The 19305-nt window shown below is 34.7% G+C and overlaps 2 protein-coding genes across 3 annotated transcripts; one reads left to right on the top strand and one right to left on the bottom strand.

The window, feature by feature from the left end:
• The first annotated feature begins 6980 nt into the window (after nucleotides 1–6980).
• On the top strand, nucleotides 6981–11000 carry LOC133310919 (filament-like plant protein 7). Its single transcript, XM_061511918.1, has 5 exons — nucleotides 6981–7111; nucleotides 7313–7460; nucleotides 7647–9933; nucleotides 10033–10093; nucleotides 10296–11000. The coding sequence occupies exons 1-5, from the start codon at nucleotides 7013–7015 to the stop codon at nucleotides 10755–10757; spliced, it is 3057 nt and encodes a 1018-aa protein (XP_061367902.1). The 5' UTR covers nucleotides 6981–7012; the 3' UTR covers nucleotides 10758–11000.
• A 2719-nt stretch (nucleotides 11001–13719) lies between these two features.
• On the bottom strand, nucleotides 13720–14513 carry LOC133310911 (small ribosomal subunit protein uS9-like). Of its 2 annotated transcripts, XM_061511908.1 has the most exons (2): nucleotides 14067–14513; nucleotides 13720–13898 (listed from the first exon to the last, which is right to left on the bottom strand). In XM_061511908.1, the coding sequence occupies exons 1-2, from the start codon at nucleotides 14467–14469 to the stop codon at nucleotides 13741–13743; spliced, it is 561 nt and encodes a 186-aa protein (XP_061367892.1). In that variant the 5' UTR covers nucleotides 14470–14513; the 3' UTR covers nucleotides 13720–13740. The 2 variants fall into 2 exon arrangements, with proteins under 2 accessions (XP_061367892.1, XP_061367893.1); XM_061511909.1 differs by having other exon boundaries at nucleotides 13813–14513.
• Between the last annotated feature and the right edge of the window lie 4792 nt (nucleotides 14514–19305).

Below are 19305 nucleotides of genomic sequence, written 5' to 3' on the forward strand. Positions count from 1 at the left end.
ATTGCCCCGAGGACTTTTTAATTTTCCGGGATTGCCCTCGTTCGGTGATTTATATTACGCGAGTGCGTTGGTGTTGGTGACGTATATGGTCATGTGGGTTTTTGGATGACGTGGAACCGTTTGATCTTGTCATGTGGTGGCTGTTATGCTTATTGGTTGTGCCTGTTCCTCAATCTCTTTAATTTCAGTGGTGCTATTATTAACGATTGCGACAGCTTATAAATTCACCACTGTGGTGCGAGACATTAGTTCCAAGTAAGTTTAGATCTGTTAGTAAGTTGTTCCAAGTTTTATTTGTAAATATGTTTTTGAAAAAATATTATTATTCGTCTTTAAGTTTTTTGATAACATATTTAAATATATTTTTATATCCTATTTTGATCATTCAAAACATAACAAATATAATAATAAAATTAAAAAATACTATCTTTTTTGAATTTTTAAAGTGACATATGAACCGGTCTAGTAATTTAATGAACTCAACTAACGAATTAATAAACTAAAACTAAACTTGAACTGAAAACTAAAACTAAAACTAAACTTACATTTTATTTAAGTTATTCTAGCTTACCAAAAAAAAAAAATTATTCTGTTATTCTACAATTAAAAAAAAAAAATTAAGTTCAGAAATACTAATTTTGAATAATTTATTTAATTAAAGTACATTTTTATACATAATTAAAATACATATAAATAACTTAAATTGATATGTATTACCAGATTAAAACTTAATCATTATTTAAAATAAATAAATATATAGTTTAAAACAACATTTAAGTAAACTTATAAAATAAAATTTTAAAAATTACAGTAATTAATTATGACATATTGAAAATTAGATCAATCTAATCCACTATGGGCCACGAGAAGCCAAGCCAATGATTTTTAATTTTGTTGACCAAACTCATATGTTTTTTATAAGCCCAATCGATTAAACTCGACCCATTTTTGTTCTTGTTTTGCTCGTGCTTCCAGGGCCCAAATGCAATCACAGCCGTTCATTGACCCATTATGTCAACCCAATCTCCTCCGTCCTAAACTGTTGAATGATATTACAAGGCTGCACATTGTCAAATGCTATGATGCACGGAAACGCTCTTTGAAAGGAAAAAAATAAAAATGTGTGGGGGACATGTAGTAGCAGGGAATTTTTTTTTTATGTTTGCATATTTAAGACGGGGGCAGCACACTTGATTTTTTTTTTAAGATTATGATCATGATCCAAGTTTTGCTTTTACTTCAAAAGAAAAATTTTGGCGAATCAACCAAAAATTTAAATAAATAATTGATAATGATAATTAAAAAAAACACCACAAAAAAATATTTGTAAAATATAGTATAATTGTAGGGATTAATCGATCAAAAATTCACCTCTGTCGATGTCTATTTGATCCAAAATTGGTCACTTTTGCTTCACAAAAAAACATGAAAAATCACGTGTGATTCTCCTCCACTAGATGAAGATGGAATTTCAGGAATCGTTGATGTCTATTAAGATTTAGAGCTAATAAGAATTATGTTTAAATAAAAAAAACAGACAAAGCAATGAGTTAGGGTTTAAACTTTAAGTTTTTAATTATAGGGATTGGTTGGATTGGGCCCATCTTTATTTGTTTTCTTTCAATTTTCCTATTTTTTTTTTACAAACCTATGTAAAAAAAAAGAATTTCCCCAAGTTTGTGTCTGCAAATGCAGACAAGTGCAACCAAGTGGGTCTGCCGTTGGGGACATGTGTCGGATATCGACATATTTTGACACGTTTAATATTTTCTGACACGTGGTTAATGTTTTGACACGCTTTCCATATGCAGTCAATATTTTTTGACATTTTTTTTTATAATTTTTTTTTTTTTTTATCCTTTTAACTAAACATGAAAAATTAATTTGTAAATTAAATATTTTTTTGTTATGAATTTTGACCTGAAAAATTAATAAGGCGCCAAAAATTATTTTTTCTTTATGTTTATGTTATGAAATATGAATATTTAATTGATTATATAATTTATTATGAGCTGCTATATGTATTAAATATAAAATTATATTATATATATTAAAAATATTATTTAATATCAAAATATGTCCTAAAATGTCAAAATCTAATATTTTTCAGAATTAATATGTCGCCATATCGTGTTGTGTCTCATATTGATATCGGTGCAACATAGATCAAATGTCATGAAATCAAACAAAGTTAACTTAAAAATCATGCTTGTAAGGTATAAGATTTGCATCGCCATTTCATCTAATAATTATCACCCTATGCTACCCCACCGAGTGGTTAAACAAGTCATTGTCTGGGAAACACACAGTTCCTGCACCATAATTTCCTTTATCTTTCCTCTTTGCAAAAAGAAAATGATAAACAAAAACCCTTTTGCGATAAAGTAAGCACTTCATGGTTTTCAAAGTCAAAAGTATGATTGCATTATGGTCTCCACTTTTATTAAAGCTGATTTATTGGAAGGTGATGTGCGGGCATCTTCCAAAGAAACGTAACGTTAGAAAATCATTAAATCAACAGTGAAATATTTAACTACGTCTAGTAAAACAATCATGCAAAGGGTTTTTATTGGAAGTAGGTAACAATTCTACCATCAGTTTAGTTCACAACTAGAAACGAGAAATGGTTGGTCCATTGTCAACTCAAAAAACGTTTAATTGGAGACAATTGCTTGTTCTCCTTTTACTTCTGTTCTTCTTACTGTTGAAACGGGTAAATGTGTTACTGTTAGCGGTGGGTCTCGTCCATAAATCAAAGGAAAAGAAAAAGCATTTATGTAGATCATTAATATTCTCCTAGATCTTTAATGATTAAAGGTTTGAGTTTGTAGATTATAAGTATCCAAAAAAAAAGTTTCGAGTTTGATAGCGTGTGTTAAGTTTTAGGGAGAATACTTCCATGTATTCCATGAAAAAAATGTTTAGATTTTGATTGTACAGTTGTGTTCGCAGGCTGAATTTGATCGGTTTTGAAGCAAAAATTATCCAATTCAATTTCTTCGATTTAATTATTTAATTATCCATTTAGTTTGAATTTTTTAAAATCCAATCCAATCCACTTCAATTTTATTTGGTTTAGATTGAAACAGTTTTTGATTTTTTAAAAAGTCTAAAATTTTAGCTATACAAATCACTAGTTATATAAAAAAAAAAAAGTATACAAAGTTACAAACCATTGAAAAAATTCAAGTCTTCAAATTAAAACAAGTCTTAAGACAAAGTTAAAATATGTTAATATATAATAGAAAAACTAAAACTAAATAGTTTGTTATCAATAACATCCAAGATTTCAAGTCACTGTTTTTTCAAAAATAACAAATACATAATACATTGAATCGGTTTGGATTGAATCAGTTTTAACCAACCAAACTGAAAATCGATCCAATCCAGTTAATATATGCAAAAAAAAATCCGGTTATCGATTTTCGATTCAATCACCGCGATTTGAATCAGTTTGGATCAGTTGATAAACACTCCTTAGAATCTAAAATCTTTTGCAAGGGATACTTCCACCTATAGACTAAAAACCACAATAAATAAAGTGATATCACATCTTAACCCAAAATATTAAGATGATAAATTTATGGGTCTTCCATACTTATATACTTCTCAATTAATTCATTTTTAATAGATGTAGGATATCACCACCCCTCACACTTAAATATTTTTAAAAAAAATATTGATTCTCTCGTGCCTCAACATGCCCCAAATGTGATAGATATCTCAATATGTGCGTAGAAATTTTATTTCTGACTTTCTGTCCTTGAAACTCTTATAATATAGCCACCAACAAGACAAACATACCAGACAACATCATTCTTTATAGGCTATAATGATATGATAAATACACAATTCTTCTGACCACGCACTTCATGGAGTGGTGTTTCCATAGCATTCTCCAAATTTGACTCTCTACATACTCAATAGCATTCTACAATTTTAGCACATTTCACTGACATACATAATAATTTCTTGTATAAATTTACATTATATTCACTTTGCAAATTTATTGTAACCCCATATAAAGAGTTAAGCTGATTCATTATTAATGTAAACTTTTGCTTTGTCATCTATAAACTAAATATAGAAAAAAAGGCCAACCTCACAAAATATATTTGTAATTATTGTTGAATACACATAATAAATATAAATTATGTATAAGAATTTCTTGAAATGTGGCATTAATAGCCAGTAGCTTCATACCAACCTCATCATCATTTAACAGAAAGCTATAACATTCAATGTGTGAGGGTGGGGGTCGCTTTTTTCTTCTTTCCCAACTCTGTGTACTTTATGACTACTCTCCTCTACCAGCTGTGGTCAATTTGATCGCTTCTTCTTTTCGTTACCGTTGCTTTTCTTTCACCCCACCATACATTCATTTGTCAATAATTTTTTTTTTTTTAAACATCAAATCATATATGAAACTTTTTAATATTTCTCATGAGCATATGAAAAGTATATGTTTATTTTTTATTTTTTATGTGGCTCCACATGGAGCTTACATATTTTTATATATGTATAAAAAATAAAATTATTTCTTATAATATAAAAAATATTAATTCTAATTTTTTAATAGGATCATATATAATTGAAAAATATATATGTCATGTAACAAGATAATAAAACTTTTTCCTGCACAAACAAATTTGAGTGGACCTACTCAATGAGTCAGTAAGAAATTTGTTTTCTGTAATGTTACCTTATGTATGTATTTTCCTATATAATATTAGTATTTCTCATATATTATACTAGATAATTTTATTTTTTTGTATATATATATAAGGGTAAAGGATTTTTCCAGTACCCAATGAGTGCAGCTCAGTTGGTAACTTGGCGCTGAGTTAGTGGGGTTGGATATGTGTTCGATTATCGCTGAATGCGTTCTTGGGGAGGAGGCTGAACCTTTAGCCATCACTGTTCCCCCGCACTCCGGATTAGTCCCATAGCCGGCTCAAAGAGTCGAAGCTCGTGGGGATACCGGAGGGAGCCAATCGTCTCAAAGAGATAATTAGAGTTGGGTAACTTCAAAAAAAAAGAAGAAGATTTTTTCAGTTAATGGAGATAAGTTATCTCTAGTGAGCCAAAAACGACCTTGTTTTGGAGCGAAAATCAAGGTGATTTTGTAATTATAATATATTGCAGGGTTATTTTAGTCTTTATCATTATAATTTTTTAATCTTATAATCTCAGCCCATTAGAGATAACTTTATCTCCGATGACTGTTTTCTCTGTATAAAAGTATATGAGATCCGTATAAAAAGAATAGGAAAAAAATCCCGCATATCTTTATTATCACGTGTGTAAGAAATAAAATTACGTTATTTAGAAACATTAATCCCATTATATACATAGCCAAACTGGGATTTTTAGCTGTCGGTGAAGGCATCCTATGACAAATATTCGTTGGGAGTTTATCTCATAACTTATCTGCCATTTGTTTTACTTTCACCTCCAAGTTCCATTGGTGGCCATAACCTTACAATACTTTGTTTAAGTCTTGTTGAGTTGATGCTACATTTTGCCAGGTACGAGCACTAGCAGTCTGCACTTGCAACTCCTCTTAGTGCATTTGACCTTGTACTTTTTTCTCTTCCGTTACCATTGTTCTCATTATCTTAATATATTTTCTGGTTCTGGCTGGTGGTTTTCGATGCTTTTTCATCCTCGGTACATTGCCTGCTGTTATATTTTAACATACAACTAAAGAATATGTTGGTAACTCTAGATTTTCAGCTTGGTGAAAGATTTTGCCTTATAGCAAAGAGTTTTGGGGCGTAGTTTGTTCCCTTCTTTCTTTTGAGAGCTATATACTGTTTGCTTCTGCCATTCCATCCATGAACACTGGTTACGGTTACCCTTTTGAAGAGCATTCACATAGGAGTACGACTATATGGAAAGACTAAACTAAACACTGTTCCCGCAGATATATAGATAAGAATTTTTTATTATTTTTTTTCTATGTATGTTTTTTGTTTTTATTTGGTGTAATGCAAAACAAAAGCTAAGTAAGTAGAAAATATATATAATCTCTATTTTTTTAAAAACAATAATTTGAGTATATGATAGTCAAGGATGCAGACTGAAGAGGATTTGGAAAGGTAAAGCCATAAAGCAGCGTTTTCCATGTTAGGCACTTCATTAGCTACAGGACTAATCATCTGAAGCATAAGCTTTAGAATTTTCTTTTTTCTTTTTAAAGGTAATTACAAGCTTTAGAAGTTTGAAGTAAACAAACTCTTATGTTTCAATTGAACTGCAACATACTAATAAATATAGCCATAACTTATTGAAGAAGCATTGATGCGTGAAAACTTGTATGCATTGGTCCCCAGGAATTCGAGGTTTAAAGGATGAATATGAGTTTACATCTAGTGTCAGCTGTAGTTTTATACAATTATTCATGCTCCCCCATGCGTCGTTCTTATTTTGGGAATTTTCTGTTTCTATGTTTATGTTAAAGTTTATTCACATGTTCATGATTCCTTATCCATTTTGACAGTTCAGCATTATCTACTGAGTTTGAATTTCAGCAAAAGAAAAAAGAGCAATGGCTATTGAGTTTCAGATTTCACTGGTCGTTCCTCTTACTTTTCAGGAAATTAACATGAACAAAGATCAATAACTTATGTTTGTTATAAAGTATTTACAACAAAGCTAGATTCCACTTCATCCGGACAAAAGGTTAACCATAGAGGATGAGCTTCCAAAATGCTTCAAATGGTTAATAAGGTGTTGGTAAAACTATTAATAGTGAACTATTTCTCGCTTAAGATCAAATTATAAATGAGTCCAGTGGACTTTGAAATTCATGATTCTGTAGCCTGTACCTGTATTTCTTTGGTTTAGTTTTTTGTTTTTTGTTTAGTTTTTTTTTTTTTCTGGTTACTCATTGAAATTTTTTACGACCAAATAGAGAAACTAATGTAGGAAAAAGAAGTTCTCCTTACTGATAATTATTGTACAATAGCATGAAGTTTTCTCTTTTTGTTCTTGAGTAGTACCTGAAATCATGAACCAAAAGCCATGGCTTTGGAGGAAAAAATCTATGGAGAAGACAATATTTGCAATGGACAAAGCTGTCAGCCCTTCTAGAATCATTGAAGAAGAGGTACTCAAACCTTTATTTTACTCATTTTTATACGCTGCTCTTTGCTTTCCTCATTCTCTTGTCCAGAAACCAGTTAAGCTATTACCTCTACTAAGTTTTGCCAAAGTGTTGAACTATTATAATCCTCTTACATTCTAGAACTGAATTCATAAGAGAAATGTTCAACCTGATCAATAAACAGACAGTACTACATTTTATCAGGTACACAAACTTCCAAAAGATAAGGAAACTGGATCAGAAAGATCATCAAAAAGTCTAAATGAGAAGTTGGCAACAGTCCTCCTTGATTCTCATGCTGAACACGACCCTTTAGCAAAACATGCCCAAATGTCCCAACAGGAAATTAGAGGTATCTCACTGTTACATGTCCCTTCAACTTTTCCCACTATTATGGTGCTTCTTTTGGAGATTCCTCTTTTGCGTTTTTTTTTTCTGCGCACACTCTTATCTTTCGTTTTTTTGGGCATACAATTTGATTTTGGCTTATCCCAAAATATTTCTGATATAAATCTAGGCAAGGACAAGGCAAGACAAGAAGTAGAATCTGCTGAAACTGTTACTCCTACATATGCAACATTGCAGGAACCTTTGCAGCCGCCACCAAGCTGTGCTCAAGAAGAACAAGAACAAAGGTTGTGTGGTACCATTCCAAAGATATCAAAAGAGCATGAGAAGATTCAGAAAGAATTGGAAGAGAAGTTGAGGGAAACAAGCAAAAGGATAGAGTACTTAACTGCTGAGAATACTCATCTGACTAATGCCTTACTAGCCAAAGAGAAATCTATTGGGGACCTTTTTAGATGTAAACAAGAAGCAGATGCAGAGTTTAGTACACTGATGGCTAGGTTAGATTCCACAGAAAAGGAAAATGCTTTCCTAAGATATGAGTTTCACATGCTTGAGAAGGAACTCGAGATCCGGAAGGAGGAGATGGAGTATAGCCGTCAGTATGCAGATGTATCACATAAACAGTATCTTGAGAGTTCTCAGAAAGCCTCAAAGTTAGAAGCTGAGTGTCAGAAACTTCGTCTCCTGCTGCAAAAAAAATCACCTGGTCCTGCGGGTTTGGGGAATATGAAGAATGAAGTTGGAATGATGAGAAGAGAGACAGATATGAGGAGAAGGAAGTCAAATCCTGCCAGAGATTTGATTTGCAAAACCAATGATATTGGAAACTCTACTGAAGTATCCCAAAAGAGTATCAGCTTGATGATCAAACGTTTACAAGATCTGGATGAAGAGAACAAGGCTCTCAAAAGAATTTTAACAAAGAAAAACTCTGAACTTGATTCTTCAAGATTTATGTATGCTGAAACAGTTTCCAGATTATCACAGGCTGAGATTCTTCTTAGAAAGTTATCTGAAAATCAGAAGTCCATGGAGCTAGCAAGGTGTTGTCCTACATCAAACGATCTTCCTTTAATACCAAATTTTGACATTTCTAGTGATGATGAGGCTATCTCTTCTGGATCCTGGGCAAATGCTCTTATTTCAGAACTTGAACATTTAAGAACTGCGGAGGCTAAAAATCACAGGAACAGTAAAGCCATTGAAGTTCCTGACATGAGTTTCATGGATGATTTTGTTGAGATGGAGAAACGAGCAATAGTTTCTGTAGATAAACCTAAAAGAGGATATGGCTCTGATATAAGTGGGAGGGAGCTAGTGCCAGTTGAACAAGATCTTGGCCTCAGTGAGAGGAAACAGGAGATCCAATTCAAACATACAACAACTGAAAAATCATTTGACTGGCTTCAGATTGTTTTGAATGCAATCTTGGAGGAGAAATGCATATCAAAACGAAGCCTTGATGAACTGTTTGACGACATAAAAATTGCTTTGGGTTGCATAAATCACCCAACTGCTTGTAAATCTGATACAATTCAAAAGTCAAGGCATCTTGGAGAATCTGATTCTTTTTATGTTAATAGTTTCAGTGGTTTTGCAGAAGCAAAAAGCAACCAACCTAGTTTGAGAAAGTCAGTCCACAGAATTGTCAAGCTCATTGAAGGAATTGCTCCCAAGTCATTTATCTGCAACAATTGTCCAGATTGCTTGGAGGAGAACCAACATTCGGATGTATCTCAATCACCAGTATCCAAAGAATACTTTGTTCATGTTTTCCAATGGAAGGTTTCGGACTTGAATCCTCTTCTCCATCAACTTGTTCACACCTGCAAAGATTTATTAACAGGGAGAGCTGATTTTGAAAATTTTATTGAGGAGGTGGCATTTGCTTTAGATTGGAGCATTAATAACTGTGCCACCTCCACAAATGCTTCAATTGCAAGGGATAAGATCAAGAAGCATTTTAGCTGTCATCTCTCACAAAATGGAAATGAAAACCAAATAGATATTGATGATAAGCAGTCTTTTCACACACCCTCAGTTGCTGATCCAGATGATCAGGGTGTGTTCTTCGACACAAAAAATAATCAGTATGATCTCCTTGAAGAAAATAGAAAATTAAAAGATGATCTGAAGAACACAGAATCTGCGAAGAAAGACTTGGAAGCAAAGCTGCTATCAGTAACTGACGAGAGTCAGAATTTGACAAAACAATGTCAAGAAGCACAAAATAGCATCAAAGGTTTAGAATCAGAAGTAGAGACACTGAAAGAATCCAAAGAAATAATTGAAGATCAGATTGAAAAACAAAAGCTGATAAGTGAAGATCTTGATACACAGCTTACAATAGCTCAGGCCAAGTTAAATAACATCTTTCAAAAGTTTTCGTCCTTAGAAGTTGAATTGGAGGATAAAAAGAACTCCTGCGAGGAATTAGAAGCAACATGTCTTGAACTTCAACTCCAGCTGGAAAGGTAATGACTTTTATTTTTGCCTTCTCTTCTTTGGTTTCTATTTCTGGTTCTTTGCTGGTTAATGAATCAGATATTGAGCACATGAAAATTTATTAACAGCATTGCAAAGAAGGAATCCCCAACATATGGCAGATACGAAGTGGAAAAGATATATCAAACTGTGAGTATTTTACATCTTACTTAATTCAAGATATATGATTGCAAATCTGATACCATGCATGCTATTGGCTTTGGACTTTGGTAATAGTAGTTATCGCTCTGTATGTTGCAATGGCATATAAATTTTTTGCATTGTCAATTTTAGTTCTATATTCTTTTGAAGTTAACACTTAGTTAATGAACCCCAACAAAAAAAATTTCAGGGCTGGGAGATCACAACAGCTTCATCAAAACTGGCGGAGTGCCAAGAAACCATCCTAAACCTTGGGAAACAACTCAAGGCACTTGCTTCATCTAGTGAAGCAGCAATTTTTGACAATGTTGTCTCTATAACTGGTACTATGGCCAATCCAAACCAGAAGAAGAACTTGATCAAACGATCCTCTCTACGCAATCAAATGCAAGCCGAGGATGGTTCTAAAATAGGGGTTCATAAGTCTATCCAAATTGAAGAAAGTGAGAGTTCTTTGCAAACTCCTAAGATCATGGTTAATGATGCTCCAGAAACTAGTCTCCCTTCGGAGCAAAATGATAAAAGCAATGCTACAGGATCTCTGGCAATTGTACCAAGTAAAAAACAAGGAGGCTTTAGTTTCCTGAGGAAGCTGCTTTTTAGACGAAAGAAAGGGAAGAATAAGGGAACCCAGTTATTAGCCAAAGCATGACTAAGGAATGGCCTTGCAGAGAAAGTCAAACTCAGCTGCTTCTGCTATGGATCTTATTATGTTTGAATTTATTTAGTGCCTGATAGATTTGGTGTAACATGCTTTTATCTTTTATTGCTTGGCAAGGCTTCTTTGATTGGAGATGGTTGATGTTCAGAATTGAGACTCCAAGATTGAGAGGTTTTCTGTTGTAAATATTGCTGGTGTACATATGTACGTTGCTTTATTGGTATTTGAGATTAAACAGTGGTGATATATATAAAGAGTTTTGCTTGCATAGCTGCATTTGTTCTCCATCTCAGACAAAAAAAATAAAAATAATCCACGTTTTGACTGCCTTACCCTATATTGCTTTATACAATTGAATAATGCACATCTAGTCTGAAAAGTGAGTGCTTTTTTGGTACCATACAAGTAAAAATTTGAGATTTTATAGAAAATACTTACAAAGATATGAATCAAATGGGAAAAAATTTTCAAGTACATCCAATGTACAGAAGAAATTTCCCTGAAAAGTTATATGACATGTCAAATATTGCACACCACCAAATGAAAATGTAAAGAACCCTTAACTTCCCAAATTGAAAATGTAATTTGTAATTCTTTTTGTTTCAAATAATGGAATGAAATCAAAATGCAGTTTGATGAGAATGATCAATACCTTCATTTTTAGCGAGAGGAGTTATTCTACTTACTCTTAATTTGCCTACTCTTACATATTCCTCTCAACACCATTAGATTATAATCTCAGTGGAGATTTACCACATAAAACAAAACTTTTTACCCTATTCTCTCTCTCACCATTTTTCTCTCCTCCCCAAGCGTGGAGGATGAGACGAATTTGACAAGCCTTGTGAAAATTTCTTCTGGTAACTCAGAAGCATTTCAAAAATTGATCATTTTCTCACTCCACCACCTCTCATCCTTTCTCTCTGCTCACCTTGTCGTTGATGAAATGTGTTTTCTTTTCTGGGTAAGCTTCTTATTTGTCCTCTTAAAGTAAGGTGTTTGTGAAGATCCCATGAAAGGGGAAAAAAAAATCAAACAATGGGAGAGAGAAATGGGTAAAAGGTTTTGTTTTATGCGATAAATGTCCACCTTTAGATGAGATTATAACTTAACGGTGTTGAGATGAAGGAATAGGCAAAATAAGAATAGAGAGGATAACCACTCCCTAATTTAAAATAATTTGCTTAGCAAGCCACGCGTAGAGATTACAAGACCATCAATTTCCTTACAAAATGACCAGCACGTTAGACATCAGCAGCTTTGGTGTTAAATGCTTATGATTTGAGATGATTTGTCAGTTCTATTTATATAATAAATACCAGTTAGATATTAATATCTTTCAAATTAAATACTTCAGCCAGGCCTCTAAGTAAAAAGGGCATATCATTGGGAATGGAAAATAAAAGAGAATGGTGAAAAGGTTAGGAGCGAAGTTTGCAAAAATTAGACGAAAGAGAAGAGACTATAATTTGCAAAAATTTAATTGTGCGTCGCAAAATGAACATCATCGATGTCACAAGACCCTCACCACTTCTACAGCTACTTATTTAGACACTGTTTATCTGCCGGTCTAATGCCCTTTCATGATTTCAAAACGATATTTTTCTGTGAATCTCCCCTTCATGAATCATGATCCACTTCCCCCCTTCTTGACTGATCTATTTTAAATACGGTTTCAATCTCAACAGCTATGCCCACAATTGCTTAAATAACAACTTCAAGCTGAGTTGAAGATCTTGTAAAACTTATTCATTCCAACAAAAAGCAGCTCCAAAACTTCAAAATAGTCTACACATTGTATCATATCCGATACTTCTCAAATAGTTCTAGCCTAAATCTTTTAATTATATTTTAAACTATTAGTATCAATTCAAGTGTGATGCCACAATGATTAAATAAATGATATCTTATTGAACCTACAAAGAAACCTATGGCAGAGCCGTTGCTGGAAGGGAAAGAAAATTGCCTGGCTGGATTAGGGGAGGGGAACTCAGCGCAATAAAGTTAAGGGAAAACTTCAAAAAAAACCCTATCACTTTCTTCATAATCATTTACCCCCTTCCCAAAATTTTGAATCATTTACTCCCTGACTTAAATTTTTTTTATCATTTATCCCCCTAAGTGAAGGGGGTAAGTGATAAAGAAACTTTAAGTCAAGGGGGTAAATGATAAAAAAAATCTAAATAAGGGTGTAAATGATTCAAGAATATTGTGAAGGGGGTAAGTGATAATTAAGAAAACTCGTAGGGTTTTTTTTGAAGTTTTCCCTAAAGTTAATACCCTCATCCCACATAGTTGCCCATGTTGGACATGGGAGGAAAGGCAAATAATTCACAACACAAACAAAAAATTTACCTAGCCAGTCAATAATCCTAGATACCTGCTAAGACCAACCATCCATATGTAGGATTAGTGTATCATTGTATTAATTAATTAGATACACGCATATTCTCCCTCCTCTAACTTTCAGGGGAATACATGGATCACAGAGAACCCTATTACAACCCAACTTATATCAATCTTAATTTGAGGCATAGATGGGCATCTTCCAATTCCAACTTCAACATATTTATATACAGACTAAAAACTATGACAGAAGTTAAAATACCGAGATAAACACAAACTAAGATTTTTCTAGCAGAGCCACATCAATGCCCAATACAAACTTGTAAGGAGAAGCAAAACAAATAGTATCATTGCGCAGCCAAATTTTATCTGATTGCGCTAGTACATACACAACTAACGACCTTACATCGTGCTAGTAAGAACTTTGCATCAAGGGCATTATAATTCATAATAGCCCTAGAATACATTAGCACATCCCATGTTTGAAGAAAGTCAGTCTGATCTTACTCAAGTAATGATTTTTTAATCCCACAAGTATTAAATCTTGCTAAATTGCATAAGAATAACACTAACAACCGAATCGGGTTACGATTTCCCATATCCCTAGAACAAGAACTGGCAATCAAATTTAACAGCAGGCATAACAAAAGTTTCTACATTTAATGCAAAAATAAACTAGATTTATGTTATACTCGCATAATTGCATTTGAACTAAAACAACAAGTTCGATTAAAATAGCAAAAGATCCCGTATTTAAAATAAGGCAAAAATTATAAAACTGCCAATCAACAACAAAAGTTTTCCACAGCATAAAACATGAACCGAAAACCAAAGTAAATCGCCAAAGACATCTTGTCGCTTTCTCTTTTTTTCCATTTCTCGTTCCGGAAAAACTACCTCAACGGTAGGACTTCTGGAACCTAGCGCGAGCACCACGACCACCGAACTTCTTGGGCTCACAGCGCCTGGGATCAGCGACAAGCAAGGTACGATCATACCTGACAAGGATGTCCTTGATCTCCTTCTTGCTCTGTTCATCGACGTACTTCTGGTAGAACGCCACGAGTGCCTTCGCTATGCTCTGCCGTATGGCGTAAATCTGAGAGGTGTGACCGCCGCCCTTGACGCGGATCCTCATGTCCACGCCGGCGAACCTGCTCTTCCCCAAGAGGAGGATCGGCTCGAACGCCTTGAACCGGAGGATCTCCGGTTCAACCAGCTCGATGGGACAACCGTTGATCTTGATCAGACCGCGCCCTCGCTTGCAGTAGGTGACGGCCACCGCCGTCTTCTTCCGCCCGAAGCACTGAACCTGTTCAATCTTTTGCGAATCCGCTGCCATTGTTGTCTGCTGCATGAGGAATAGTAGAAGTCGCCACTCACCAAAACCCTAATTCTGCGCAGTCGATGGGTTTGGGGAGAATGAAGAGAGACACTATATATTGTATCAGGGCTTTTGCACTACTAAAATGCCATTATGGGATAGTTTAATTACTGGTTTGCCATTGGTTTTTGACGACCTCTAACAGAACACAGGCCCAGCCCAATATAAAATAAAACCTAATATTAAAAGATTTAATAACTTAACAAGGAACCAAATGATAAGCATAAGACAAGCAGGGGTGAGAGTATGTATTTGATATTTTTCAGTGTTATATTTGGGAGGGATTTAAAATTTTAATTTTGGACCCGCTCCGGACATGATTTTCTCTCGTAGTTATCTCAACAAAATAAAATAATAACTTAACAAGGAAATAAAGATTTTGATGGGTGTCTTGAATATCATCCATGTTTCACTTTAGTAGGAAAAAATTGCGAGAGTGACCAAAATGTCACTGTTCATCAAGTTTTTTACCTAAATGCCATGCAAACAGTATTATTTCTCAATATGTCACGTGGGCAAGTTCGCTGGGCACTGTAACAAACTCAGTTTGCTGACGTGTCACGTTTTTAGTGGACACAAGTTTGCTACACGGGGTAACGAACTTGGTTGAAATACATATTCCAACCAAGTTCGCTACCCAATGAATGTAGCGAACTTGGTACTTTTTTTTTTTACTTGGTACTTGCTATCCACTAGAAACATGACACGTCAGCAAATAGAGTTCGCTACAGTGCCCAGCAAATTTGCCCACGTAGCATATTGTGAAATAACACTGTTCGCGTGGTATTTAGGTCAAAAACTTGATGAAAAGTGACATTTTGATCAGTGTTCCGAAAAAACCATTACTTGATGCAGCTAACTTGGGAGGTTCGTGTATCACATAGTTAACGAGGGGAAAATAGAGTTACATATTGATTCACTTATATAGTCTGGTACTTGATTGTAACTCTATACTGCTCTACATATAGGATGGGGTTTTATTATTAATGACAACTTGGTAAAGTGTTCATATTTCGTTGTATTTTAGTTTTGTAAACGGTTAACTATGAAATATTTTAAAAAAGAAAAACAATTAACCGCCAATCAAAGTTAAATTATTTTGTTGAATATTTAGATTAATTTATTTTAGCAAATAATTTTTACATATTATAGGAGATAATTTTATCTTCTATACACATATAAAAGTATATGAGACCCATTTTTTCCTTTCTCTCCTGTTCTCACATGTCCCCACATGAACTCTACATACTTTTATTTGTGTGTAAAAACTAAAAAATAATTTTTTTTTTTTTTTTTGGAGTTACCCAACCCTAATTATCTCTTTGAGACGAGTTGGCTCCCTCCGGTATCCCCACGAGCTTCGACTCTTTGAGCCGGCTATGGGACTAATCCGGAGTGCGGGGGAACAGTGATGGCTAAAGGTTCAGCCTCCTCCCCAAAAATTATTTCTTATAACATAAGAAATATTATTCCCTTTATTTTATATTTAAAATACATTAATCAAAGTTAAACTTCAAGCTCACTTCAGTGTCCTGCCCAACAATATACTTTTTTTTGGAAATTGTTGTAAATAATTGTATTTATTTAATTTCATTGTAAAATCTTCTTTGAGCTTAACCCATTAAGTTATTTAGTCTCTTTAAATAGAGAACTCTTGCACTGCTGTAATACACAACTTTATCAAATAAAATAAATTTTTTTCAACTTGGTATAAGAGTTCTCGATTCTGAGGGCTCTACTTCTGCATCTGCCACCGTTAGAACGGGAACTTTTTTTGCCTATTGTCGCCACCGCAAAAAAAATTACGGTGACCTTTTGGACCAAGAGGACCATTATTGGAATTATTTTTTTCTGATCTATCCTTCTACGGAGAGTTCTCAATCAACCTACGACCTAAACCGTATTAAAACACATAAACTGCAACTATTTTTCTCTGATGAGCATTGTTCCGGTGACCGTTTGGATTCCGACCAACCATATAAGGATTGCGACCTTGCCGCAAAAAAACCAACTCTGTCCGACCAGCAACGCGCTCCCATGCATCGCTTCTTCTTCTGCGAGTGACGCTCACGCGCCAACAGATTTGGAACTCGATGACTCCTGAAGTGGGTCGTCACTGTATGTTTTTGTCTTCTGCTAAGGAGATTTAGGAAATTGTCCGCTCAACCTACTCTTTGAAATAAGATATGGCTGTGCGTTATGAATTGCGCAATACAATCTTTTCTACTAAACAAGACTCCTTATCTATGATAGCTTCTTATGCTATTTTGAAGGAGTTGTGGACTAAGCTTGACCAATTTCAGAGTTTAGAGATGCAACATACTGTGGATGCTACTGCCTTAGCCAAGGCAGTCGAAGATGAGCGTATTTTTTATTTTCTTGCTGGATTGAGTTCCGAATATGATCTTATTCGAGTTCAGATACTTAACAAAGAAACATTACCATCCATCTCTGTTGTTTTCAATACTATTTGGGGTGAGGAGACTCATCGGGGAGTTATGATTCCCCCAACACATCAGATAAGTCTGTCATGCTATCATCCTCTGAAGTTGTTACTGTTTCTAAACCCATTAATGGGTCTGTTATGCTCTCAAAAAAAATGGATGTCTCTTCTCACTAAAGCTGCTGATAATGTATCCTCTAGAACCAAGAAAGATGATCGTTGATGCTCCTATTGTAGAAGGGCAGGTTCTATCAAGGATCTATGCTTTCGTCTCCATGGAAAGCAAAATATCTTGGAAAAGATGGAAAAAATTTGTGGTCAAGCTCGTTTACTTTCTTCCGGTGTGGCTACTACACCTAATGAGATCCAACCTGCATCTTCGGAATTTACTTCTATACGTCGAGATGAGTTGGAACGGATTCGGACTATACTTGATTGTCTGAGTAAGACATCTGTATCTGGTACTAGTGCTTCGGATATGACTGGTATGAGCTTCACAACTCATTATTTTCTTGTTTCTTGTACTGATTTTAAAAATTCTTAGATTATTGATCCTGGTGCTATTGATCATATGACTTGTTGTGTTGACTCTGTTTTTTCTTTTAACCCTACTGTTGGCACCCATACAATAGTTGTAGCCGATGGTTCACTCACATCAGTTGTGGGTTCTGGTAACATAACAGCCCTCTTTACATCTCCAAAATGCTCTTCATGTTCCTAAACTCTCCATCAATCTTCTTTCTATCCATAAAATTACCAAATATTTTAATTGCACTGCAACCTTCTTTCTCACTCACTGTGTTTTTCAGGATCTCGCCACAGGAAAGACGATTGGGGAAGCTAAGGAGCAAAGTGGGTTGTACTATCTAGGGTTGGCAAAACGGGCCAACCCAACCTACATTCAACCCGAAAAAAATGAGCCGGGTTAGGGTTGACTCGAAAAAAAACGAGCCAGAAAACCCAACCCAACCCGACCCGAGTCGGGTTAGGGTTGGCTCAAAAATATGGCTCGTGGGTTGACTTGAAAAAATAGCTCGTGAGTTGGCTCGAAAATTGGCTCGCGGGTTGGTTCGTAAATTGCTCGCCGGTTGGCTCGTTTTTAGCCTATTTAAATGACCTGTAGTATTAATGCACCAGCTATGTGGCTTTCATTAGCTTAAACAAAGGTTACAAAATGAGAAATAAAAGCAAAATATTTTATTTTCGAATTTTCTTCACAAAAAATTTGCATCAACATCTAGAAACAATCAGAACCACTTGCTACCAAATGGGTAAGATATTTGAACCAAACAGTGCCAGCACAGCCTAACAATATAAAAATGGCATGGATGTGAGAAGATTAAAGACTTAGGTTTAGAGAAAGAAGAAAAATGATGACAGCATGTGTGAGTTTTGTCCATTTTTGTATATTATATTTTGTATTTTTTTATAAAAAAAAACCTCAACCCGCGAGCTGGCTCGTTTGACTCGCGGGTTAGCTCGTTTTTTCACGAGCTGGCTCGGGTCGGGTTGGCAGCTCATTCTTACCAACCCAACCCGACTCATTTTTGGCGGGTTACGATGGGTTGGCTCGTTTTTGCCAACCCTAGTACTATCTGGTTCCAGAATCTTCCGGTGAAGGTGTTAAGGATCACATCTTGCTGACTCATGGCCAGTCTACTACTGATTATATGGTTTGGCTTCATCATAAACGCTTGAGACATCCTTCATTTAGTCTCCTTAAGTCTTTTATTTCCGTCATTGTTTTTGTCTAAGTCTGTCGAGTTTTTCCATTGTGATTTTTGCGAGTTTGCAGAACACCATCGTGTATCTTTTTCTTCTAGTACTATTAAAAATGTTGAATCTTTTTGAGCTTATTCATTTTGATGTTTGGGATCCTCCTAAAGTCCTTCATGTTTCTGGTAATAAATGGTTTTTTTATTGATGATTGCACTTGTGTAACCTGGATTTACATAATGCATGAAAATATGAGGTACCACAATCATTCCTTCAATTTTATAAAATGATTAAGACCCAATTTGGTAAAAGAATTAAAAGGCTAAGGTCCGACAATGGGACCGAATATGTCAATCAGCGTCTTTCCCAATTGCGTTGGGTAAATGCCTTTTTAATGATTTATATTATTCTCTAACACACCCCATCACGTAAGAGCCCTTTGGGCTTGAAACGTGGATATTGCATATGCCCAATTTTTGTTTTTGTTTTACCTTATGTTTGTTTAATTCCACAAATGAGGGGCGGTGAGGATTGAACTCGTGACCTTATGGTCACTAAAACTCTGATATCATGTAAAGAATCACTTCAACCCAAAGTCTTAAAGTGTTGGGTGATGGCCTTTTTAATAGTTTATATTATTCTCTAACGAA

The sequence above is a fragment of the Gastrolobium bilobum genome, unplaced genomic scaffold (assembly GCF_033153095.1).
Source record: "Gastrolobium bilobum isolate Gb01-03AN ecotype WA unplaced genomic scaffold, APGP_CSIRO_Gbil_v1 utg1988, whole genome shotgun sequence".
Taxonomy (NCBI): domain Eukaryota; kingdom Viridiplantae; phylum Streptophyta; class Magnoliopsida; order Fabales; family Fabaceae; genus Gastrolobium; species Gastrolobium bilobum.

Excerpts from the sequence above, each read along its gene's own strand:
- LOC133310919 (XM_061511918.1), top strand. The coding sequence starts at position 7,013 with ATGAACCAAAAGCCATGGCTTTGGAGGAAAAAATCTATGGAGAAGACA. Across the intron at positions 7,112-7,312 it reads CTAGAATCATTGAAGAAGAG|GTACACAAACTTCCAAAAGA; the intron begins GTACTCAAACCT and ends ACATTTTATCAG. Across the intron at positions 7,461-7,646 it reads GTCCCAACAGGAAATTAGAG|AAGTAGAATCTGCTGAAACT; the intron begins GTATCTCACTGT and ends AGGCAAGACAAG.
- LOC133310911 (XM_061511908.1), bottom strand. The coding sequence starts at position 14,469 with ATGCAGCAGACAACAATGGCAGCGGATTCGCAAAAGATTGAACAGGTT. Across the intron at positions 13,899-14,066 it reads TGATCCCAGGCGCTGTGAGC|ATTGGCAGTTTTATAATTTT; the intron begins CCAAGAAGTTCG and ends CTTTTGTTGTTG.